Source organism: Littorina saxatilis, linkage group LG16 (assembly GCF_037325665.1).
Source record: "Littorina saxatilis isolate snail1 linkage group LG16, US_GU_Lsax_2.0, whole genome shotgun sequence".
In the NCBI taxonomy this organism is placed as follows: Eukaryota; Metazoa; Mollusca; class Gastropoda; order Littorinimorpha; family Littorinidae; genus Littorina; species Littorina saxatilis.
Window position 1 is genome coordinate 55,111,768 of NC_090260.1, and position 26,609 is coordinate 55,138,376.

The 26,609-nt window shown below is 42.7% G+C and overlaps 1 protein-coding gene across 1 annotated transcript in view; it reads left to right on the forward strand.

The window, feature by feature from the left end:
• LOC138950076 (transient receptor potential cation channel subfamily M member 5-like) overlaps positions 1 to 26,609 on the forward strand; it is a 173,067-nt gene that overhangs the window by 143,002 nt on the left and 3,456 nt on the right. Inside the window, exons 14-18 of the mRNA XM_070321854.1 lie at positions 8,564 to 8,690; positions 12,121 to 12,249; positions 13,526 to 13,798; positions 21,317 to 21,494; positions 24,193 to 24,316. Coding sequence (XP_070177955.1) covers positions 8,564 to 8,690; positions 12,121 to 12,249; positions 13,526 to 13,798; positions 21,317 to 21,494; positions 24,193 to 24,316 — 831 coding nt within the window. The remainder of the gene's footprint in view (positions 1 to 8,563; positions 8,691 to 12,120; positions 12,250 to 13,525; positions 13,799 to 21,316; positions 21,495 to 24,192; positions 24,317 to 26,609) is intronic.

Here is a 26,609-nt window from a genome sequence, read left to right on the forward strand (position 1 = left end):
AAATACGAGTGTACGTGGGAGATTCAGCCCACGAACGAAGAAGAAGAGAAGGCCCCTTACGTTTAAAGGATGTTGCCTGATGTTTATTTCAGCATTACTTAAACATTGCAGATAGCCCCCTTACGTTTAAAGGATGTTGCCTGATGTTTATTTCAGCATTACTTAAACATTGCAGATAGCCCCCTTACGTTTAAAGGATGTTGCCTTATGTTGATTTCAGCATTAACAACATTGCAGATAGCCCCCTTACGTTTAAAGGATGTTGCCTTATGTTGATTTCAGCATTAACAACATTGCAGATAGGCCCCTTACGTTTAAAGGATGTTGCCCTATGTTTATTTCAGCATTAAAAACATTGCAGATAGGCCCCTTACGTTTAAAGGATGTTGCCCTATGTTTATTTCAGCATAAACAACATTGCTGAGTACACACATTTTAGTTGTTTATTTTATAGACGGTCACGCAAACGTTGGGTTCTCATGATAATTTGCACCCACATCATGGTGCTATATCATGCATTCTGTATTTTACACCGTTTGACTTGCATTAAATACATTAGCTGACCATGACAGTTAACACGTTTGCATTCCCTATCACCAACAGCATATACAATTAATAAATCACATTACGGGAGCTACTTTACTCTACTCTTTACAAATAAACAATCGTCGCGATAAACTTAAAACTACTACAACAATTACTGCCCTAACTAAAACTGAAGTGAGAAATGTTTCTTCAATGCTTGATTCATCGTGTGTGGTGTCACTCAAACTAGCCCAATTGGAACTTTTGTCCCAGCGTAAAATAAAAAGGTCTACTCAGGCGACGGGGGTTTATTGGCTGAATACAATTGCAGATTGCAGAATGCAATCCACCTGCAATCTGTGATGCCGTCACCGTGTGCAGAATACAGCAATCCACCTGCAATCTGTAATGCCGTCATCGTGTGCAGAATACAACAATACACCTGCAATCTGTAATGCCGTCACCGTGCGCAGAATACAACAATACACCTGCAATCTGTAATGCCGTCATCGTGTGCAGAATACAACAATACACCTGCAATCTGTAATGCCGGCATCGTGTGCAGAATACAACAATACATCTGCAATCTGTAATGCCGTCACCGTGTGCAGAATACAACAATACACCTGCAATCTGTAATGCCGTCACCGTGTGCAGAATACAACAATACACCTGCAATCTGTAACGCCGTCATCGTGTGCAGAATACAACAATACACCTGCAATCTGTAATGCCGTCATCGTGTGCAGAATACAACAATACACCTGCAATCTGTAATGCCGTCACCGTGTGCAGAATACAACAATACACCTGCAATATGTAATTCCGTCACCGTGGGCATAATACAACAATACACCTGCAATATGTAATGCCGTCACCGTGTGCAGAATACAACAATACATCTGCAACCTGTAATGGCGTCACCGTGTGCAGAATTCAACAATACACCTGCAATCTGTAATACCGTCACCGTGTGCAGAATACAACAATACACCTGCAATCTGTGATGCCGTCACCGTGTGCAGAATACAACAATACACCTGCAATCTGTGATGCCGTCACCGTGTGCAGAATACAACAATACACCTGCAATCTGTGATGCCGTCACCGTGTGCAGAATACAACAATACACCTGCAATCTGTAATGCCGTCACCGTGTGCAGAATACAACAATACACCTGCAATCTGTAATGCCGTCACCGCCTGCAGAATACAGCAATACACCTGCAATCTGTAATGCCGTCACTGTGGGCAGAATACAGCAATACACCTGCAATATGTAATGCCGTCACCGTGTGCAGAATACAACACTACACCTGCAATCTGTAATGCCGTCACCGTGTGCAGAATACAACAATACACCTGCAATCTGTAATGCCGTCATCGTGTGCAGAATACAACAATACACCTGCAATCTGTAATGCCGTCACCGTGTGCAGAATACAACAATACACCTGCAATCTGTGAAGCCGTCACCGTGCGCCGAATACAATAATACACCTGCAATCTGTAATGCCGTCATCGTGCGCAGAATACAACAATACACCTGCAATCTGTGATGCCGTCACCGTGTGCAGAATACAACACTACACCTGCAATCTGTAATGCCGTCACCGTGTGCAGAATACAACACTACACCTGCAATCTGTAATGCCGTCACCGTGTGCAGAATACAACAATACATCTGCAATCTGTAATGCCGTCACCGTGTGCAGAATACAACAATAGACCTGCAATCTGTAATGCCGTCACCGTGTGCAGAATACAACACTAGACCTGCAATCTGTAATGCCGTCACCGTGTGCAGAATACAACACCACGCCTGCAATATGTAATGCCGTCACCGTGTGCAGAATACAACAATACACCTGCAATCTGTAATGCCTTCACCGTGTGCAGAATACAACAATACACCTGCAATCTGTAATGCCGTCACCGTGTGCAGAATACAACAATACACCTGCAATCTGTAATGCCGTCACCGTGTGCAGAATACAACAATACACCTGCAATCTGTAATGCCGTCATCGTGTGCAGAATACAACACTAGACCTGCAATCTGTAATGCCGTCATCGTGTGCAGAATACAACAATACACCTGCAATCTGTAATGCCGTCATCGTGTGCAGAATACAACACTAGACCTGCAATCTGTAATGCCGTCACCGTGTGCAGAATACAACACTACACCTGCAATCTGTAATGCCGTCATCGTGTGCAGAATACAACACCACACCTGCAATATGCAGTAAAATGGCCTTCGTATTCAAAATAAGAATCAATTGCATATAATGGTACTTTCTTTCTTTATTTGGTGTTTAACGTCGTTTTCAACCACGAAGGTTATATCGCGACGGGGAAAGGGGGGTGGGGGGGGGGGGGAGATGGGATAGAGCCACTTGTTAATTGTTTCTTGTTTACAAAAGCACTAATAAAAAAAATGCTCCAGGGGCTTGCAACGTAGTACAATATATTACCTTACTGGGAGATTGCAAGTTTCCAGTACAAAGGACTTAACATTTCTTACATACTGCTTGACTAAAATCTTTACAAACATTGACTTGACTAAAATCTTTACAAACATTGACTATATTCTATACAAGAAACACTTAACAAGGGTAAAAGGAGAAACAGAATCCGTTAGTCGCCTCTTACGACATGCTGGGGAGCATCGGGTAAATTCTTCCCCCTAACCTGCGGGGGGTATATAATGATACGTCAGTGCTGTTGAGTATATATAAATACATATAGGTTACACACTCAATTGCTTGCATTATTTTCCCGCTATGCTGAACTCTTCCAAGGGGTAGTTATTGTAAGCCTGTCATCAACTCTGTCATGCTGCCCTTCCAAAGTAAAACACTAAAACCAAGTTGGTTACTGACATAGTTAGCAGCGAGCTATTCTCCAGCGCAGTGGAATGGGTGCAGTGCTATTACTTTTCAAGAATCAGCTTGCATGGTGGATGGGAAGATAACGCTGCGCGCTTTTCTGTCAGGCAGGCAATTACCCAGAGGGGTTTGGCACCGTCCTGACAGTCATTAAAGAGGATAGAACAAACTGCCGTGGATGCAATGGGGTTTCCGTAATTGTGTCAGCATTACCACTAAATATAATGCCGGGCCTGTCAGTTCGTGTTTATGGCCAACTTCAAAATATCGTCCTCCACTAGGGCCTGGGGTGTCACCAGTAGGAAGCAAAATACATCAGAATCCCTGGCAAAATATTAACATTAACATTAACATGAATGTTCAAGTCCTGATACATCGGCCTTTTTTATGGAATAAACTGTGTGTGAAAGTAACCCGGATTCCCTGTAGTGCAGTATAAGCCAAAATAGATCATAACACTATAATGTCAGCACATTTCAAGGGAAAATCCCAGTTAAGAAAGGTTTTAATGTATATATAACAGCACGAACAAAATTACATTCTCTGCAGTTGTTGGTTTTTACTCGATCACTGGACCAAGCAAAACATAATCATCAATCAAAAACTATTACAGTCGGGCCCGCTTATAAGGAGCGCTCGGGGACCAAATGTTTTACTCCTTATAACCGAGGTTCCTTATAACAGAGCTCTCGGATATAAGGAGTAACCCAAGCCCAACTACCTTATAAGCGGGCTTCTGAATTTTCAGTGTCAGTATTAGCAATTTTTCTTCTTCTTCCTCCTCCTCTTCTTCTTCTTCTTCTTCTTCTTCTTCTTCTTCTTCTTCTTCTTCTTCTTCTTCTTCTTCTTCTTCTTCTTCTTCTTCTTCTTCTTCTTCTTCTTCTTCTTCTTCTTCTTCTTCTTCTTCTTCTTCTTCTTCTTCTTCTTCTTCTTCTTCTTCTTCTTCTTCTTCTTCTTCTTCTTCTTCTTCTTCTTCTTCTTCTTCTTCTTCTTCTTCTTCTTCTTCTTCTTCTTCTTCTTCTTCTTCTTCTTCTTCTTCTTCTTCTTCTTCTTCTTCTTCTTCTTCTTCTTCTTCTTCTTCTTCTTCTTCTTCTTCTTCTTCTTCTTCTTCTTCTTCTTCTTCTTCTTCTTCTTCTTCTTCTTCTTCTTCTTCTTCTTCTTCTTCTTCTTCTTCTTCTTCTTCTTCTTCTTCTTCTTCTTCTTCTTCTTCTTCTTCTTCTTCTTCTTCTTCTTCTTCTTCTTCTTCTTCTTCTTCTTCTTCTTCTTCTTCTTCTTCTTCTTCTTCTTCTTCTTCTTCTTCTTCTTCTTCTTCTTCTTCTTCTTCTTCTTCTTCTTCTTCTTCTTCTTCTTCTTCTTCTTCTTCTTCTTCTTCTTCTTCTTCTTCTTCTTCTTCTTCTTCTTCTTCTTCTTCTTCTTCTTCTTCTTCTTCTTCTTCTTCTTCTTCTTCTTCTTCTTCTTCTTCTTCTTCTTCTTCTTCTTCTTCTTCTTCTTCTTCTTCTTCTTCTTCTTCTTCTTCTTCTTCTTCTTCTTCTTCTTCTTCTTCTTCTTCTTCTTCTTCTTCTTCTTCTTCTTCTTCTTCTTCTTCTTCTTCTTCTTCTTCTTCTTCTTCTTCTTCTTCTTCTTCTTCTTCTTCTTCTTCTTCTTCTTCTTCTTCTTCTTCTTCTTCTTCTTCTTCTTCTTCTTCTTCTTCTTCTTCTTCTTCTTCTTCTTCTTCTTCTTCTTCTTCTTCTTCTTCTTCTTCTTCTTCTTCTTCTTCTTCTTCTTCTTCTTCTTCTTCTTCTTCTTCTTCTTCTTCTTCTTCTTCTTCTTCTTCTTCTTCTTCTTCTTCTTCTTCTTCTTCTTCTTCTTCTTCTTCTTCTTCTTCTTCTTCTTCTTCTTCTTCTTCTTCTTCTTCTTCTTCTTCTTCTTCTTCTTCTTCTTCTTCTTCTTCTTCTTCTTCTTCTTCTTCTTCTTCTTCTTCTTCTTCTTCTTCTTCTTCTTCTTCTTCTTCTTCTTCTTCTTCTTCTTCTTCTTCTTCTTCTTCTTCTTCTTCTTCTTCTTCTTCTTCTTCTTCTTCTTCTTCTTCTTCTTCTTCTTCTTCTTCTTCTTCTTCTTCTTCTTCTTCTTCTTCTTCTTCTTCTTCTTCTTCTTCTTCTTCTTCTTCTTCTTCTTCTTCTTCTTCTTCTTCTTCTTCTTCTTCTTCTTCTTCTTCTTCTTCTTCTTCTTCTTCTTCTTCTTCTTCTTCTTCTTCTTCTTCTTCTTCTTCTTCTTCTTCTTCTTCTTCTTCTTCTTCTTCTTCTTCTTCTTCTTCTTCTTCTTCTTCTTCTTCTTCTTCTTCTTCTTCTTCTTCTTCTTCTTCTTCTTCTTCTTCTTCTTCTTCTTCTTCTTCTTCTTCTTCTTCTTCTTCTTCTTCTTCTTCTTCTTCTTCTTCTTCTTCTTCTTCTTCTTCTTCTTCTTCTTCTTCTTCTTCTTCTTCTTCTTCTTCTTCTTCTTCTTCTTCTTCTTCTTCTTCTTCTTCTTCTTCTTCTTCTTCTTCTTCTTCTTCTTCTTCTTCTTCTTCTTCTTCTTCTTCTTCTTCTTCTTCTTCTCTCTCTCTCTCTCTCTTACAACGTTGTTGCGTCAGTGCAATCTACTCTATAATTCTTAACTCATGTCAAATGAACTTACATTTTTCATTTAAGCAATGTATTGTATGTAAATTGATGATATGTTCTTATTTTTATTTCTATTATAATCATGTAGCAGTAGTTTTATTTTTTTACTTGCTTATTCTTTAGCAATTTTAGACTAGTCCCTCTTTAGGGCGAGGGCCAGATGTAAAAAAGCAGATCACTGCTTACTCTATTACCCTCGTAAAATAAAGAATTGTTCTTGTTCTTGTTCTTGTTGTTCTCTCTCTCTCTCTCTCTCTCTCTCTCTCTCTCTCTCTCTCTCTCTCTCTCTCTCTCTCTCTCTCTCTCTCTTTCTCTCGCACAGCGGATTGAAAATCAATGCCCCTTTAGGCTCATGTCTATGGAACAACAGTAATTTGTTCCTCTCTGTTCAGACATTTTCACTTCTGCATCCAGATCGAAGGTAGCGCATTTAGCGATGAACGGAAGTTTCCGCAAAAGCAAAGGCGGATAATTCTCCCCTAACAGGATTGATGAAATAATTCGACCTACTTTCGGTTTGAAGCCGGTGGAAGAAAATGTAAGTTTTACGCCCTCACGGCAAAGCCATTAGGGGCATGTTACTCGGGAAACCCCGGCTTTGTATAAAAATTAAAAATTAAAATGCAGGAGGGGGGGGGGGGGATGTAGACAGCTGGGTGCCGGCTGCTAGAGGAGACCTGAAATGGGCAAGGGACCGGGTTGAGTCGTCTTGGGTCAGTGCTGAAATAGTTACTTTATTGGCTGTTGGCCGAACGGACACCCGGGCTTCATATTTTTGCATGCATGTATTCGTGTTTCCAAGGCCTGAGGCTTTCGCTGTGACCCTGGGATCTTTATCGTGCGCATGCGTGCACACGGGGGTGTTCGGACACCGAGGAGAGTCTGCACAAAGTTGACTCTGGGACACACATCCCGCGCCGAACTTGGGGGTTGAACCCACGCTGAAAGTGACAACCGGTTTTAAAGCCAGCGCCTCTACCGACTGGGCAAACTCCCCACCCAATATGTTGGGGTCAAGAAGTTCCATGGAGGGCAGGGGGTATGGAGTAACACATAGTGTTTTGCTCAGAACATTCCCACCCAAGCAGCGCCGCGCTAGGGGTACGCATTACTGTGAAGCTGGCAGTCATTGCTACCAAATGTCGTCTGTGTCTATCACACATAAATCCCTTGAATATGTGCGCGATATAAATTGCATAAAATAAAAAAATAAAAAAATCCCTGCGCTTAGAACTGTACCCACGGAATACGCGCGATATAAGCCTCATATTGATTGATTAATGTGAGTCTATGTAAGCAGATGCCAGCGCAAGCAATCTGATGCAGAGTCAGGAGGCGATTTGGTACAAGAGAACATTAGAGGCCACAGCCTCGGCCGTCTAAAGGATCTGTGTGTCTGGAGGCACATTTGGGTTCTGAGGTTCAAGCGGAGCTGTTGCCTCTGCTCCCAAGTTCCCGTGTCTGGAGGCGTTTTAGGTATGGAAGCAAACCTGTAGGTTGGGGCCTCTGCCTTTCAGGATGCCAGGACTACAAAATGTGTGTCTTGAGACACATTTAACGTAAGATTCCAGAAATGGATCTGTGCTGTGCTGGGTCTGCTGCAAGCACACTAGAACCAGCTCGCAACAGTTGAGGTGAACAGATTGGTGACCAAGACCATCATCGGTTTCTCTCCGAGTGATGGGTGTGGGCGGATAAAGTCTCCCAGACTTTGAAGCCGGTGCTATCGGCACTCCTTATAACCGGACTCAGGGCTGGTTTGGGGCCTAATTTTTCACTCCTAATAAGAGAGGTATCGTATAACCGAGCTCCTTCTAAGCGACTTTTTGTAAGTCATAACAAAGAACAATGTAATTCGGGAATTTTTTGTTCTCCTTATAAAAGAGGTCCCTTATAACCGAGCTCCTTATAAGCGGGTCCGACTGTACTCGAACCTGTCTTTACTTCAGTTGGTGTGCCTGTGAATTTCAAACACGTTTTTGGAGCCTTAGTGTCTCATGCGGTCATTGTCACACTGCGAATAGGGAGGACAAAATACAGTTACATTATTTCATTGTGTAAGTAGAGAAAATTGTCTATTTTCATCTCACACCAAAAACATCTCTGTGCTGTTAATTGTACAGTTACTACATGGGAAATACTCATTTGTAGACAACCTGTATAAATACTCAAAGGCAAAAGATAGTACATACTTTGTGTCAAAGGCATACTATCAATTGATATGGATTCTTGCTTTGAACACTGTTGGCGGAGGAATGTTTACTAAAGATTGCATGTGAATTTTGCAATTTGTGGGTTCATACACTGCACCATGAAAGTGAAGGCACAACACTCATTTTGACGTGTTTTCATTAAAGTAAATTGTCTCATTGGTTTGTTGTTTTCGATCACAAGTTTTTGGAGTCTGGAGTGTATAACAGTCTGAGGGTCACTATAAATCAGTTCTGGTTGATCAACATTATTTCCATTATGCAACCACATCGTTTAACATGAAACATACTCTGTTACCACCAGTTTGACCCCGCCAGACCCGGCTACCACCACTTCATGTCATGGTGACAAAGGGGCCGCCTGCAAGCAGGCCATGCAGAGAATAGCTTGCTATTTTAAAAGGCCAAAGTCTTGCTACTGGATATCTTTGGTAAGCACTGGCGGCACTGTTGCCTTTCTTCTTGTGTCTTGGAGTGGGGAGGGGTATGGGATGTCTATCACATACATCATCTTACATACTGCATGTAGCAGAACACTAGTGAAAACAAATGTGACTGAACTCATTGTGTGTACAGGTGTGACTGAAGTCTTTGTGTGTACAGGTGTGACTGACGTCATTGTGTGTACAGGTGTGACTGAAGTCATTGTGTGTACAGGTGTGACTGACGTCATTGTGTGTACTGGTGTGACTGACGTCATTGTGTGTACAGGTGTGACTGACGTCATTGTGTGTACAGGTGTGACTGACGTCATTGTGTGTACAGGTGTGACTGAAGTCATTGTGTGTACAGGTGTGACTGAATTCATTGTGTGTACAGGTGTGACTGACGTCATTGTGTGTACAGGTGTGACTGAACTCATTGTGTGTACAGGTGTGACTGACGTCATTGTGTGTACAGGTGTGACTGAAGTCATTGTGTGTACAGGTGTGACTGACGTCATTGTGTGTACAGGTGTGACTGACGTCATTGTGTGTACAGGTGTGACTGAAGTCATTGTGTGTACAGGTGTGACTGACGTCATTGTGTGTACAGGTGTGACTGACGTCATTGTGTGTACAGGTGTGACTGACGTCATTGTGTATACAGGTGTTACTGACGTCATTGTGTGTACAGGTGTGACTGAATTCATTGTGTGTACAGGTGTGACTGAAGTCATTGTGTGTACAGGTGTGACTGAAGTCATTGTGTGTGTACAGGTGTGACTGAAGTCATTGTTTGTACAGGTGTGACTGACGTAGGTGTGTGTACAGGTGTGACTGAAGTCATTATGTGTGTACAGGTGTGACTGAAGTCAGTGTGTGTACAGGTGTGACTGAAGTCATTGTTTGTACAGGTGTGACTGACGTCAGTGTGTGTACAGGTGTGACTGAAGTCATTGTGTGTATAGGTGTGACTGACGTCATTGTGTGTACAGGTGTGACTGACGTAGGTGTGTGTGTAAATGTGTGACTAAAGGCATTGTGTGTACAGGTGTGACTAACGTCATTGTGTGTACAGGTGTGACTGACGTCAGTGTGTGTACAGGTGTGACTGACGTCATTGTGTATACTGGTGTGACTAAAGTCATTGTGTGTGTACAGGTGTGACTGAATTCATTGTGTGTGCATGTGTGACTAAAGTCATTGTGTGTACAGGTGTGACTAAAGTCATTGTGTGTACAGGTGTGACTGAAGTCATTGTGTGTACAGGTGTGACTGACGTCATTGTGTGTACAGGTGTGACTGAAGTCATTGTGTGTGTACAGGTGTGACTGACGTCAGTGTGTGTACAGGTGTGACTGAAGTCATTGTGTGTACAGGTGTGACTGAAGTCAGTGTGTGTACAGGTGTGACTGAAGTCATTGTGTGTGTACAGGTGTGACTGACGTCATTGTGTGTACAGGTGTGACTGAAGTCATTGTGTGTACAGGTGTGACTGACGTCATTGTGTGTACAGGTTTGACTGACGTCATAGTGTGTACATGTGTGACTGAAGTCATTGTGTGTACAGGTGTGACTGACGTCATTGTGTGTTTACAGGTGTGACTGACGTCAGTGTGTGTACAGGTGTGACTGAAGTCATTGTGTGTACAGGTGTGACTGAAGTCAGTGTGTGTGTACAGGTGTGACTGACGTCATTGTGTGTACAGGTGTGACTGAAGTCATTGTGTGTACAGGTGTGACTGAAGTCATTGTGTGTGTACAGGTGTGACTGAAGTCATTGTTTGTACAGGTGTGACTGACGTCAGTGTGTGTAAAGGTGTGACTGAAGTCACTGTGTGTACAGGTGTGACTGAAGGCAGTGTGTGTACAGGTGTGACTAAAGTCATTGTGTGTGTACAGGTGTGACTGACGTCATTGTGTGTACAGGTGTGACTGAAGTCATTGTGTGTACACGTGTGACTGACGTCATTGTGTGTACAGGTGTGACTGACGTCATAGTGTGTACAGGTGTGACTGAAGTCATTGTGTGTACAGGTGTGACTGACGTCATTGTGTGTTTACAGGTGTGACTGACGTCAGTGTGTGTACAGGTGTGACTGAAGTCATTGTGTGTACAGGTGTGACTGAAGTCAGTGTGTGTGTACAGGTGTGACTGACGTCATTGTGTGTACAGGTGTGACTGAAGTCATTGTGTGTACAGGTGTGACTGAAGTCATTGTGTGTGTACAGGTGTGACTGAAGTCAGTGTGTGTACAGGTGTGACTGACGTCAGTGTGTGTACAGGTGTGACTGAAGTCATTGTGTGTACAAGTGTGACAAGTCGTTGTGTGTGCAGGTGTGACTAAAGTCATTGTGTGTGTAAAGGTGTGACTGAAGTCACTGTGTGTACAGGTGTGACTGAAGGCAGTGTGTGTACACAGGAGTGACTGACGTCATTGTGTGTACAGGTGTGACTGACGTCATAGTGTGTACAGGTGTGACTGAAGTCATTGTGTGTACAGGTGTGACTGACGTCATTGTGTGTTTACAGGTGTGACTGACGTCAGTGTGTGTACAGGTGTGACTGAAGTCATTGTGTGTACAGGTGTGACTGAAGTCAGTGTGTGTGTACAGGTGTGACTGACGTCATTGTGTGCACAGGTGTGACTGAAGTCATTGTGTGTACAGGTGTGACTGAAGTCATTGTGTGTGTACAGGTGTGACTGAAGTCATTGTTTGTACAGGTGTGACTGACGTCAGTGTGTGTACAGGTGTGACTGAAGTCATTATGTGTGTACAGGTGTGACTGAAGTCAGTGTGTGTACAGGTGTGACTGAAGTCATTGTTTGTACAGGTGTGACTGACGTCAGTGTGTGTACAGGTGTGACTGACGTCATTGTGTGTATAGGTGTGACTGACGTCATTGTGTTTACAGGTGTGACTGAAGTCATTGTGTGTGTACAGGTGTGACTCAAGTCATTGTGTGTACAGGTGTGACTGACGTCATTGTGTGTACAGGTGTGACTGAAGTCAGTGTGTGTACAGGTGTGACTGAAGTCATTTTGTGTACAGGTGTGACTGACGTCATTGTGTGTACAGGTGTGACTGAAGTCATTATGTGTACAGGTGTGACTGAAGTCATTTTATGTACAGGTGTGACTGACGTCATTGTGTGTACAGGTGTGACTGAAGTCATTGTGTGTACAGGTGTGACTGACGTCATTGTATGTGTACACGTGTGACTGACGTCATTGTGTGTACAGGTGTGACTGAAGTCATTGTGTGTACAGGTGTGACTGAAGTCATTGTATGTGTACAGGTGTGACTGACGTCATTGTGTGTACAGGTGTGACTGAAGTCATTGTTTATGCAGGAGTGACTGAAACTTTTGTTTATACAGGTATAACTGATGCCATTGTGTGTACAGCTGTGACTCAAGTCGTTGTTGTCGTTACAGGTGTGGCAGATAGCGTTCTTGGCGCTGTACAGCTACGTGTTGCTGTTTGACTTGAGAGACATTCCTTCCCCTGCCTTCATTGCCCTGATGGTGTGTGTGGCTGACATTGCCTTTGAGGAAATCAGACAGGTAGGTCTCACAGGTCAAACAGGTGGGTCTTACCGGTCAGACAGGTAGGTTTTACAGAGACACATCTTCCCCTGCCTTCCTCTCCGTACCAGTCCCTGACACAGGAGATAAGATTGCTATTCTGATAGACACACCTTCCCCTGCCTTCCTCTCCGTACCAGTCCCTGACACAGGAGATAAGATTGCTATTCTGATAGACACACCTTCCCCTGCCTTCCTCTCCGTACCAGTCTCTGACACAGGAGATAAGATTGCTATTCTGATAGACACACCTTCCCCTGCCTTCCTCTCCGTACCAGTCCCTGACACAGGAGATAAGATTGCTATTCTGATAGACACACCTTCCCCTGCCTTCCTCTCCGTACCAGTCTCTGACACAGGAGATAAGATTGCTATTCTGATAGACACACCTTCCCCTGCCTTCCTCTCCGTACCAGTCTCTGACACAGGAGATAAGATTGCTATTCTGATAGACACATATGGGAATTCGGGGTTGTGATTTGATGGACTCACACAACCCTATTCCGATCATCGGGCCATATTCCGCAGGAAGTCTGCGAATATGCTTTCGTATTCGTAATAACAAAGACGCATGTTTCAGGTTTCTTCGACGTGTATGAAGTCCACACGTATCTGACCAGGTTTGTTTCTGTGACTGGTCGACAGACGATGCAATTTGTTTCTTATTTCTGACCGTACATGAAATACATTCCGTGTAAAACTCCAGTTCTTTAACAGGCAACACACCTTGCAAAGTTCCAGATGCTACATTCTAGCAGACGGTCTTTCCCATGTTTAGCACATAATCAGCAAACTCTCCTTTCCCTATGCAAAGTCTATCGTCGGCAATGTTCACATGAAGTTACGGTTCTGAACATTTAGTTGTTGACATTCTTCTAAGACAGTCCTTGTTCTCATATCATTCACAGATTTACCGCAGTCTTCATCACGCAAATCCCTACTCGAACAAGTATTTTTGCGACTCGTCTTCAAATCGTCGGCATTATACTTGTCTCGTCTAAATATCGGACCATATTGCCACGCTGAAAACACAATAGCTGCATGTTCATATCTTTTTTAATGACAGCGGTTGCCATCCTCATTTTTACATTTTGAACCTTTGAGAAAGAGCTTACTGGAACAGACATAGAGATAGGTCTGCTCTCTGTTTGAAGGTCTAACGTCGCGAAGCTGTGCATACTAATCAAAAACAAAGATGGTCTATGAATTTTACAGGAAGAAGTTGTCAACATCTTTTCTCCCTTTCTTTGCAAAGCTGCTGACGTCATCCATGAAGGTGGGCGGGAAGAAGGACAGACTGTTGACCCGAGTGAAGGCCTACTGGTCCCAGAAGTGGAACAAGCTAGACGTGTTCAGCGTAGCGGGCTTCGTGCTGGGCGTCATACTGGTCTTTGCTCCAAACCAGGCAGCGCACAAAGCGGGGCGAGTTGTGCTGGCCGTTGACGTCTTCGTCTTCTTCCTGCGCTTCCTGCAGATCCTCATGGTGTTCAGGGACCTGGGGCTGCTGCTCGTCATGGCCGAGAAAATGGTGAGACCTGGATAGCTCTATGCACAGTTCTATATCTCTATGTACAGTTCTATTGTACAGTTCTAGATAACACCTTCCTTGTATGGTCTAGAGGATGGTAAGACCTGTTATGTAAAGCATTTATGTTATCCAGAACCTTCTAGAGAATGGTGAGACCTGTTATGTAAAGCATGTATGCGATCTAGAGCCTTTTAGAGATGGGCGAGCACTGGTGTGTTAAGCCTTCATAATATCTAGAGCCTTCTAGAGAATGGCGAGCACTGCTATGTTAAACCTTCATAATAACTAAAGCCTTCTAGAGAATGGCGAGCACTGCTATGTTAACCATTCATAATATCTAGAGCCTTCTAGAGAATGGCGAGCACTGCTATGTTAAACCTTCATAATATCTAGAGCCTTCTAGAGAATGGCGAGCACTGCTATGTTAAACCTTTATAATATCTAGAACCTTCTAGAGAATGGCGAGCACTGCTATGTTAACCATTCATAATATCTAGAGCCTTCTAGAGAATGGCGAGCACTAATATGTTACACATTCATAATATCTAGAGCTTTGTAGAGAATGGCGAGCACTGCTATGTTAACCATTCATAATATCTAGAGCCTTCTAGAGAATGGCGAGCACTGCTATGTTAACCATTCATAATATCTAGAGCCTTCTAGAGAATGGCGAGCACTAATATGTTAACCATTCATAATATCTAGAGCCTTCTAGAGAATGGCGAGCACTGCTATGTTAACCATTCATAATATCTAGAGCCTTCTAGAGAATGGCGAGCACTAATATGTTAACCATTCATAATATCTAGAGCCTTCCATAGAATGGTAAGCACGAGTACCACCTGTGTACCGGCCATGTACAGCATAATTTATCACCTATGTCCAGGGGCCAGTTTCATAAGATAGCAGTGAACCAACTGACAGTCGATCGACTGCCCAGTCGATGGACTGTGGTTGATCGCCGGGTCACCAAAAAGCGCGTTTCATGAGCGAATCACCGTCACCCGCGGACAACCGCAGTCGACCGACTGTACAGTAATCCGAATGGCCAAGTCGAGGGCTAAATTTAGCAACATTACCACTTCCGTTTGCTCATTCGCACGTGGAAATGGCCGATTTCGAAGAAAAAACAAGTCTCGGCCCGCTCAAAATAACAATGACCGAGACTTTCAGTAATTCCTTCGCGTGACGTCGAACCCTCTTACGCCATAATGTGACGTCTTCAAGACATAACCCTGACTTGTCTCCTGGATTACTGCGTCATAATAGATACATTTCGAAGAACAATCACAAGGTTTGGCTCACAATCCAAACAAGTGTGAGCATTCTGCCATTGACTGTGCGGATAATTACATTTATTTTCGGTTTACCGCAGTAAGCCGAACACAGTGTTGGGGGGAGAGCATCACCGTGTTTGGCCAACTTCCGGTGAGACGACCCGCAGTCGGCCGACTGAAATTTTGTTCGTGAAACCCGATAACGTCGGATTACTGTGGTTCTCTCGGACAACTGCAGTTGGTCGACTGTGTTTCTGGCTTATGAAACTGGCCCCAGGTCATGTACGGCAAATTGTATCACCTATGTACAGGCCACGTACAACATGCTGTATCACATGTACTATTCCTGTTAGTGTACATATGGGTGCGCGAGTGTAGTATGCTTCGTATGGTATTTTTATCTGTTGTCTTATTATTTGTTTTGTCTTTTAATGTGCACCACACTGAAATTTCTCTGTATGAGATAATAAAGTATTCGTATTCGTATTCGTATGTACAGGTCATGTACAGTATGCTGTATCACATGTGTACCGGACATGTACAGCATGATGTATCACCTGTGTACCGGTCATGTACAGCATGATGTATCACCTGTGTACCGGTCATGTACAGCATGATGTATCACCTGTGTACAGGTCATGTACAGCATGATGTATCACCTGTGTATAGGTCATGTACAGCATGATGTATCACCTGTGTACCGGTCATGTACAGCATGATGTATCACCTGTGTACCGGTCATGTACAGCATGATGTATCACCTGTGTACCGGTCATGTACAGCATGATGTATCACCTGTGTACCGGTCATGTACAGCATGATGTATCACCTGTGTACCGGTCATGTACAGCATGATGTATCACCTGTGTACAGGTCATGTACAGCATGATGTATCACCTGTGTACCGGTCATGTACAGCATGATGTATCACCTGTGTACAGGTCATGTGCAGCATGATGTATCACCTGTGTACCGGTCATGTACAGCATGATGTATCACCTGTGTACAGGTCATGTGCAGCATGATGTATCACCTGTGTACAGGTCATGTACAGCATGATGTATCACCTGTGTACCGGTCATGTACAGCATGATGTATCACCTGTGTACAGGTCATGTACAGCATGATGTATCACCTGTGTACCGGTCATGTACAGCATGATGTATCACCTGTGTACAGGTCATGTACAGCATGATGTATCACCTGTGTATAGGTCATGTACAGCATGATGTATCACCTGTGTACCGGTCATGTACAGCATGATGTATCACCTGTGTACCGGTCATGTACAGCATGATGTATCACCTGTGTACCGGTCATGTACAGCATGATGTATCACCTGTGTACAGGTCATGTACAGCATGATGTATCACCTGTGTACCGGTCATGTACAGCATGATGTATCACCTGTGTACAGGTCATGTGCAGCATGATGTATCACCTGTGTACCGGTCATGTACAGCATGCTGTATCACCTGTGTACCGGTCATGTACGGCATAATTTATCACATGTGTACCGGTCACGTGCAGCCCATGTACAACCCATTGCATCACCTGAACAGGTATTGTACATCACATTGTATCACCTGTACATGTCGTGTACATCACACTGTATCGTCTGTACATGTCTTGTATATCACACTGTATCACAAGCACAGGTCTTGTACATCACATTGTATCATATGTGCATGTCTTGTACATCACTTTGTATCACCTGAACTTGTCTTGTACATCACATCGTATCACCTGTACATGTATAATTGTATATCACACTGTATCACCTGTACATGCCTTGTATATGGGTGCGTCTCAGAAACTGAACCTTTTGTGTGTGCCATAATCAAATTAGCCCACAATTGAAACATACTGAATTTTAAATCATGATATTGGTATTTTTGAGAAGTAAAATGAATAAAGAAATAGTACAAATGTAACCGAGTGCCAATTTACTTTACTCTTTCTTACCGAGCTCAAACACTCAAGCAAACGACACAAGTTATATTAACAGGTTCTTTTATTCCAAAAGATGAAAAGGGGAATGTGTGGGATAACGGGGGTTTACTTTCAAATACAAAACTTTCAATGTATTACTATAGGACTAAACAACTCCAAAAAAATCAACGCTCTCAACTCTTCACTCTAAAACTACATTCTAAATTCTCCCTCTAAAGCTACCCTTTAAAAACACACTAAATCCTTCCCCCAAACTACACTCTACTCTAAATCCTCACTCTCAACTTTAATCCAAAAAAACCACAATGAGACTCTAATCTAAAACAAACGAAATCTAAAAAAAACAACCTAAAAACAATTCTTAACAAAAAACCAAATCTACAAAAACTCTAACAAAACCTGACCAAAATCCCTCCACTAAAACTAACTGCACTTCACTAACGAAACCTAGTCTACGAAAACAAATCTACGCCCCACTAAAACCCCGTCTACGAAAACCCAGCTAAAAACCTCCCATCTAAAAAGACCCGTCTAAAACCTAGTCTACTGAAACCAGCTAAAAAAAGAAAGAACTGAATCTAACTACACCCCTCTAGAAAGAACCCCGTCGCACGCTCCGCCATCCTGCAAACCACAGAATGCACGCCGTAAGCATACGTAAACAAATCAACAATTTCAACTACCACAAGCTAACTCGTTGAACAACAAAACACATCATTCCTACCAAATAACATGCCTACAATACCGTTCTCTCAAACAACGGTTTTCTAAAGCATTCAACAAACAAAAGTCTTCCCAAACATTCCAACTCACAAAACAATCTACTTGAACATTCAAATAAATCCTTTCCCCAAGCAGCATACTATTCTTCTCACTGCTTACCCATTTACAGAAAGAAAATTGTATTAACCTACCAGCAAAAGAATTCCTCACATCCCAAAGGATTTCAGCCTGTGACAGACATGTCACACAAGGCGTCCAGAAAACACACCACAAAAAATATAGGTTGTCTTCACTCCAAAGTTCCAAGCAAACAGAAAGACTCAGCCCATCACATCCCGCGTGCCTGCATCACAAGGTCAACACAAGTTCGACTCGAGGGGTGTCGGGCACCCCCACTTTCTTTAGTTGGTGTCTAACGTCACCTTCAACTATTCAAATTTACATCGCGGCGGAGGGAAAAAGGGAGATGGAATAAAGCCACCTGTCAATTGTTTCTTGTTCACAAAAACATTAATCACAAAATTTACTCCAGAGGCTTGTACCAAAAAAGCGATCGTTTTACCTATGCAAATTTTAGAATCGGCTCTTCCGCGAGACCAATTCAATGGAAACGAAACACAGTCTCGGAAACCTTAATGGATCCCCGATAGTACAGGTTTGAATCCTCGATAGCACAGAGGTACCACGAGTTCACACGGATGTACAAAAGTGCATGTGTACCGTAACTGTCGTTCTCAAGCTCACATCAACAAAACTGAGTATTTTGCATGATTATTATGAAGGTTGTTTTGCGAAAGAAATGATTGGATGCGTGAAAAATGGAGGTCTGATCTGTGACATGAACCATCAACTAGTTTTGCACCTCACTACAAGAATCGTTTAGAATGTCCAAGGACTGCTATTCTTGTTATGTGTGTTTGGTTTAAGTGTACTTGACAGTTGAAATGTTATTTTGTCCACAGAATTGTTTTTTTAAACGAAATTAATCGCTTGAAAGTTTGCCATCACTGTCGTAACATAGGTTTCCACACGCGTGCAACAGCAACAAGTCCTAAATTTGAACTTTAGAATTTGCATATTTATCTTCAACACGATCTTGACATGAAAGGGCATAGAAAATCGCTAAGCTAAATGTTATTTAAGTATTATTTTCTCAAAATTGCATCTGCAAACTAAGTTGAAAGTTGCGCAATATGACATGCTTCTTCAAAATTCAGTTACGATGGTGAACGGTTTTGCAAATAATGTTCAGAGTTTTGAAGAAAGATTAGAACTATTTTGCGCGTAGTGACTTAGAGGTGCGGGTGACTACGCATGCGCAGTTACAGAGAGAAATAGTTCAGCTTCCAGCAGCGAAGAAAGATTTCGAGAATGTTTCCGAAGTCTGTGATTTTGTTACGACAGTGATCAACACCCAAGGTTCTTGAGAAAAGGTGAGTTTTTGCTGCTATGATATTCTATGAAGTGAAAAATTAGGCTGAACATTTGTTAATAATAGTTTTTCTTTCGATTTCACCTAGTCAAAACTTGACTAAATGTTTTAACATAGAGGGGGAATCGAAACGAGGGTCGTGGTGTATGTGTGTGTGTGTGTGTGTGTGTGTGTCTGTCTGTCTGTGTGTGTGTGTGTTTATAGCGATTCAGACTAAACTACTTGACCGATCTTTATGAAATTTGACATGAGAGTTCCTGGGTATGATATCCCCGGACGTTTTTTCTTTTTTTCGACAAATACTTTTGATGACGTCATATCCGGCTTTTTGTGAAAGTTGAGGCGGCACTGTCACACCCTCATTTTTCAATTAAATTGATTGAAATTTTTGTAAAGCAATCTTCGACGAAGGCCGGACTTCGGTATTGCATTTCAGCTTGGTGGCTTAAAAATTAATTTATGACTTTGGCCATTAAAAATCTGAAAATTGTAATAATTTTTTTTTAATATAAAACGATCCAAATTTCCGTTTATCTTATTCTACATCATTTCCTGATTCCAAAAACATATAAATATGTTATATTTGGATTAAAAACAAGCTCTGAAAATTAAAAATATAACAAATTATGATCAAAATTAAATTTCCGAAATCCATTTAAAGGAACGGTAAGTGTCAATGTTTTCTTTAATTGTAAAAGTTGTATGTTCAATGGAATGGTAAGTCTGCCAGTGAATGTGGATGCATCAAAATCTTGATAGACATTAAACAAATTCATGTTAGTGAAACTAGTACACATATTGCATCAATCTTTAGTTGAAATCGCAGGTACTTGCATGTTTCAGGTGCAAGAGATTCGACCTGATGAACTGGTGGTAACGTTCCTTCGAAGGAAACCGGAGGGGAACTACTATTGCTTTCCAGGGATCGATAATATTTCCTTAGTCCCTACATCTGATGCAACCATGATTCGTGACCCCACCTTCAATGCCAGGGGGCATTATTTTTTTTTAAATAAATTAATTAACTGCAAGTGGCAACTGTTCTATATGTAACCAATGCCTTTGGTTTATTGTCTTAACAATTGAATGAACCACTTTTGAACATTTGCATTCTTCATGTCAAACCTTATAATACATGTCTGGTTCCGTTGTTCGTTTCCGAGTTGATTTTGTCCAGCTTTTTTTCTTTCTGTTCCTGTTTTAGTGTTTGGCATTTTACCTAAGAAGAATCTGGTTGCAAAATCAGCTTCATTTAGTAAAGTTTGTGGGAAAAAGCATAACCGTTTCTTTGTTACAAAAGTGATGTTTCCATGTTACATCGGTGACCATTTTGCATTCTTTTGGGATAACTTTCTAACATTTTGTCTTAGAGCAACAAATCTTTGTATATATGCTATTGTGAAGGTTAAATGTCAATAAGACTGAATGAATGCCATGTATCAACATGTTCTGATCAGGATATCATTAATTAATTTTCATTTTTGTATTGAAATTTTGACGAATGCATGGAACTTTGAAAAAAACATTATTTTGTTGTTTGCATGTAGTCATTTCATATTGAACTCTATAATGGCTTGTGATTCAACAATAATAACTGAATAAAAGTCGTTTTCAGCCTTATAAATGCAGTTTTGTTGTCTTTTATTGTTTCCATGTTACACGGGTGATTTTGCACACATGGTCCAAATAATGCTCAATATATGGCAAACTAAAGACAATGTTATATTTTTTCTTGTTTAAACTGAAAAGGTACACCCTGAGAAGTGTGTAAATAGTATTATCAAAGTTTTCTGGAAAGATTTTACTTTTGGTGATAATGTCACAAACAGAGGACGAGATTATGAGACGCACCCATATCACACTGCATCACGTGTACAGGTCTTGTACATCACATTGTATCACCTGTACAGGTCTTGTACATCCCACTGTATCACCTATACAGGTCTTGTACATCGCATTGCATCACCTGTACAGGTCTTGTACATCACACTGTATCACCTGTACATGTCTTGTACATCACACTGTATCACCTGTACAGCTCTTGCACATTACACTGTATCACCTGTACAGGTCTTGTTCATCACATTGTATCACCTGTACAGGTCCGTCACTCTTGGTGTACTCGGCGTGCAGGTGAAGGACAGCGCGAGGTTCATGTTGATACTGCTGACCGTCATGCTGGGCTACGTGGTGGCCTCCGAGTCTGTGCTCTATCCCGACATGCACTTCTCCTGGCCAACCCTCTACCGCCTGCCATCCAGGGCGTTTGGACAGACCTTCGCTGAGATAGGGATGCAGGAGATACAGCAAGGTGAGTGACATTTACCGCCTGCCATCCAGGACGTTTGGACAGACCTTCGCTGAGCTGGGGATGCAGGAGACACAGCAAGGTGAGTGACATGTACCGCCTGCCGTCCAGGGCGTTTGGACAGACCTTCGCTGAGCTAGGGATGCAGGAGATACAGCAAGGTGAGTGACATGTACCGCCTGCCATCCAGGGCGTTTGGACAGACCTTTGCTGAGCTGGGGATGCAGGATATACAGCAAGGTGAGTGACGTGTACCGCCTGCCATCCAGGGCGTTTGGACAGACCTTCGCTGAGCTAGGGATGCAGGAGATACAGCAAGGTGAGTGACATGTACCGCCTGCCATCCAGGGCGTTTGGACAGACCTTCGCTGAGATAGAGCTGCAGGAGATACAGCAAGGTGAGTGACATTTACCGCCTGCCATCCAGGGCGTTAGGGCAGACCTTCGCTGAGCTGGGGATGCAGCAGATACAGCAAGGTGAGTGACGTGTCAAGGTCAGCCCTATATGTCTCACGCTGTCCGTCTTTACCGCTCTGTAAGCAAACGTGTGCAAGATTGTATGTTACACGCTTCGAAGCATGACAAGAACAGAGTCCAACTCGCAATCGTCCCCAAAAAAGCGCCAAAATGCACGCATTGCTTTCATTACTTCTCCCGTTACCCGTTTCTTCTTTTCACAAATTCTCCAACACTGAGAGTATTGCAAACGGTATTGCAGACGACAGTACTGTTTCTACATGCGAATTTAGCTGCCATAGAAAAGTGGCTCTCTCAAGAGGCCTTTGGGTCTGAGATAGTAGGACAGAGTTGTGTACAGACAAGACAAAGACAGCAGAAAGAACAAACTATTTACGCATGCAGACACAGAAAGACGTTGTTGTTGTTTTATCTCAGTTATCTGTATGCTTTGCATGCTCGTTTAAGTTGTTGCTCGTTTGTTTTGGAATGACATTGTAAAGTGCCTGGAGCCAATTGCTGGGACTTGCACTTTAGGAAAGTTATAAATAAATCGATGCTTAAAAAAATGCAGACTGTGACGTCATTTGCACATACCAATACGTCATTCATAGTTGTTTGGTCACTTCCGTTTAAGAAGTAGATCTCTCCACAGAGCTTTGAAAGCCAGGACTAGTCGCTTTCGCTCTAGCTTCATCCCCCATGCTGTACTGACAACTCCTGTAGAGAAGACGTTGTAATATACTGTAGTTATAGGATTAGGGGGGGGGGGGTTCTTTTGTTACTTAGTCCTTTCACTGCATTCCATTACTGTTCTCATAACTTGTGATAGTGGAAGTATGTGCAATGTGGAATGGTCCTTATTTTTTAGGTGCTTGAGTAGTTCTGTGATGGTAGTAGTTTTGTGCAATGTGACTCTAGGTTCAGGTGCTTGAGGAGATCTGTGATAGTCTGTTAATACTGTTGTTTTAAACTGTCTAATTGGCTAGATTATGATTATATAACTTTATGTGATGATCTGACTAAATGATAATAATTACGTGTACTACTTACTTTTAAATGGATTATAATTTTTAGGTATTGTTCTAGTATTCACTAATGTTGCATTGATATTACTGGCACCCCTTTTAAACTGGTATGGTTTTTACCTTTACAAGGCGACGATGTGAATTTGTGATGTAGATATGTGTGAGTATGTAAATAATTGTGTGTATGTGTGTGTGTGTGTGTGTGTGAGTTGTGTCTGTGTGTGCATGACAGTGTAATGTACGTATGTATGCATGCATGGTGATGTGTGTCTGCATATGTGTCTGGTTGGTTTTTATTTTATTTTTACCGTACCGTGCCAAGATGAAATCCTTTTGCAAAATTGGTGAATAAATATCTTGTATCTTGTATCTTGTATGCATGGCTGATGTGAAAAGCCTTAAGCTTGTCAAAGCGTGAGTACGCACAACGTGTGTGTTCTCTTCTATGTAGAAGCTGTGAGACATAAATGCTGTTAAGACTTGGTCGTGGGACAGAGTGTGGTGCCCAGTGTGGAAGAAATCTCTACCCCACGACCAAGTCTGAATTACACGTTGAGTGGCATGTCATCGTCAGTCCTGTGTATCAAGGTAAGTGACATGATGTTGTTTTCAGGTACGTGACTGTGTCAGTGATGTTGTTTTCAGGTACGTGACTGTGTCAGTGATGTTGTTTGCAGGTGACTGTGTCAGTGATGTTGTTTTCAGGTACGTGACTGTGTCAGTGATGTTGTTTTTAGGTGACTGTGTCAGTGATGTTGTTTTCAGGTGACTGTGTCATTGATGTTGTTTTCAGGTGACAGTGTCAGTGATGTTGTTTTCATGTGACTGTGTCAGTGATGTTGTTTTCAGGTGACATCATCAGTCATGTTGTTGTCAGGTGACTGTGTCAATGATGTTGTTTTCAGGTGACTGTGTCAGTAATGTTGTTTTTAGGTACGTGACTGTGTCAGTGATGTTGTTTTCATGTGACTGTGTCAGTGATGTTGTTTTCAGGTGACTGTGTCAGTGATGTTGTTTTCATGTGACTGTGTCAGTGATGTTGTTTTCAGGTGACTGTGTCAGTGATGTTGTTTTCAGGTGACTGTGTCAGTGATGTTGTTTTCATGTGACTGTGTCAGTAATGTTGTTTTCAGGTGACTGTGTCAATGATGTTGTTTTCATGTGACTGTGTCAGTGATGTTGTTTTCAGGTGACTGTGTCAGTGATGTTGTTTTCAGGTGACTGTGATAAAGACGGTTTGTGCCCGTCATCGTACGGACAGTATGTGGTGCCTGTCATGCTCGCTATCTACGTCATCGCTACCCATGTCTTATTGCTCAACCTGCTCATCGCTAGGTTCAAGTGAGTAATAATGACAACATTGTTTGTACATCATCGCTTGGTTCAAGTGACTAATAATGACGTCATTGTTTGTACATCATCGCAAGCTTCAAGAGAGAGAAATGACGTCATTGTACATCATCGCTAGGGTCAAATGAGTAATGATGACGTCAGTGTTTGTACATCATCGCTAGGTTAAGGTGACTAATAATGACGTCATAGTTTGTACATCATCGCTAGGTTCAAGTGAGTAATAATGACGTCATTGTTTGTTTAGTCAGGTTCAAGTGAGAAATAATGACGTCATACCGGCCCCCGTTGCGCAGTGGTTACCGCATCGGGCTGCGGGCCGGGAGGTCGTGAGTTCGAATCCCATCAGGGTCATGTTGGTTTTTCGGGCTACGGTCGGCTCCTACCCAGAGTGGAAGTGCTATGGTTCCTATGGGAAGGCTGGGATGAGTGTCATTCACTTAACGAATGCGACTTTGAGGGTGCTCAGGTTCTGTTTACCTGACCAATACCGCAGGTGCGGCAGTTCTCGGGCCTGGTTGACGCCAGGATATATTATGACAGTAAGCGCAGAGTGCTGCCCTGTCACGTAGTCTCAAGCCAAAATTGGAAATCCACAGCATCATCATTATAATCATCCTCATCTCATTAATCATCCAAAATATAAATTGTCCTTGCTCTTGTGGCCCTTCATGCCCGGAGCTCTCATGGTGACCTTGGTCTAAGTGTTCCTGATTCATCCTTCCCTGAATAGTAGTTATGATGTCAGTCTTCAACGTGTGACGTTCTGGGGGGACGACGGAGGGACGTGGTGGCGGTCTGCTCTCTGGAGGGGACGCTCACTCAGTCTGGCTCCGCGACTTAACAGTCAATGTCGTTAGTAGGGGGCATAGTAGGTAGTGGGCTGCGTCCGTTACCTCGGGACAGATCGACCCACTACTGAACACCGTCGAAATGACTCAGCAGAAGTGCAGTGTCATCTTCCGAGGATAGCTTACTGCAGCGACCCGACATCCCCCCCTGGAGCTTCTGTAAAATCGACAAGTCTGGCAGCGGAACGTGTGGATGGAGCAGTGAATGCAGGGACGGGGCGGTGTGGGAGCACAACGGGATAAGAAACAAGTATAAGGACGAGAAGAAAAACAAAAGAAAAAAAAATGTCATTGTTATTACATCATCACTAGGTACAAGTGAGTAATACTGACGTCATTGTTTGTACATCATTGCTAGGTTCAAGTAAGTTAAGATTATGTCGTTTATCCTACATCATTATCGGTTATATTTCGCTGCTACCCCTGCTGATGGCTAGATTGAAGTGCATGATGACGCCACAACTCTGTATATCATTATCAGATATGACTTGCTACCCTTCCTGCTCTAACTAGGTTCAAGTAATGAAAATGATGTCATAAATAAAGAATACTACATGGCTTGCTGTGTCGTACCAGATTTACACGAGTTGTTTTTTTAAATATTGAACTGCGAGCGAAAGCGAGCTGTTCACTATTTGAAAAACAACGAGTGTAAATCTGGTACGACACAGCAAGCCATGTATACTGTTCAAAAAAAGAAACGCATAATTGCTACTTGCCAAATTTGTTTTATTTTTCGAAAACATTAACAGAAAATCCAATATTTAGATTATTTGTTTGAAATTTGGTATGGACACAGTTGAATGCACACACAGTTCATTTGCATCTTCAAATCAATCAGTCAATCAATACGATTGGGTGCCGAGGCTGTCAAGTCAGTAGGGGGTGTGACTGCCTTGAGCAGCAACAACTGCCCGGCACCTTCTGGGCATGGACTGGATCAGATGCCGGATATCTTGCTGTGGGATGGTGTCCCACTCCTCCTGAAGTGCCTGCAATAGATCGCGGTGATTTGCCGGCGCTTCTTCTCGCCTGCGCACACGTCTGTCCAATTCATCCCAGAGGTGTTCTATCGGGTTCATGTCTGGCGACATGGATGGCCAGGGAAGCACCTGGACATGGTGGTCGGTGAGGAACTGGGTGGTGAGTCGTGCTGTGTGCGGGCGAGCGTTGTCCTGCTGGAATATGGCATCCTGGTCAGCCAGAAGAGGAAGGGCGTGTGGGCGCAGAATTTCCTCCACGTATCGCTGGGCAGTTATGCGCCCTTGGACGTGCACCAGGGTGCTCCTTCCAGCGGTATTGATCGCCCCCCACACCATGACGCCTCCACCACCATGAACGGGTGCCTCATCCACACAGTTGGGCGCGTAACGTTCGTTTACTCTCCGGTAGACCCTCCTCCGACCATCATGTCGCTGGAGCAGGAAGTAGGA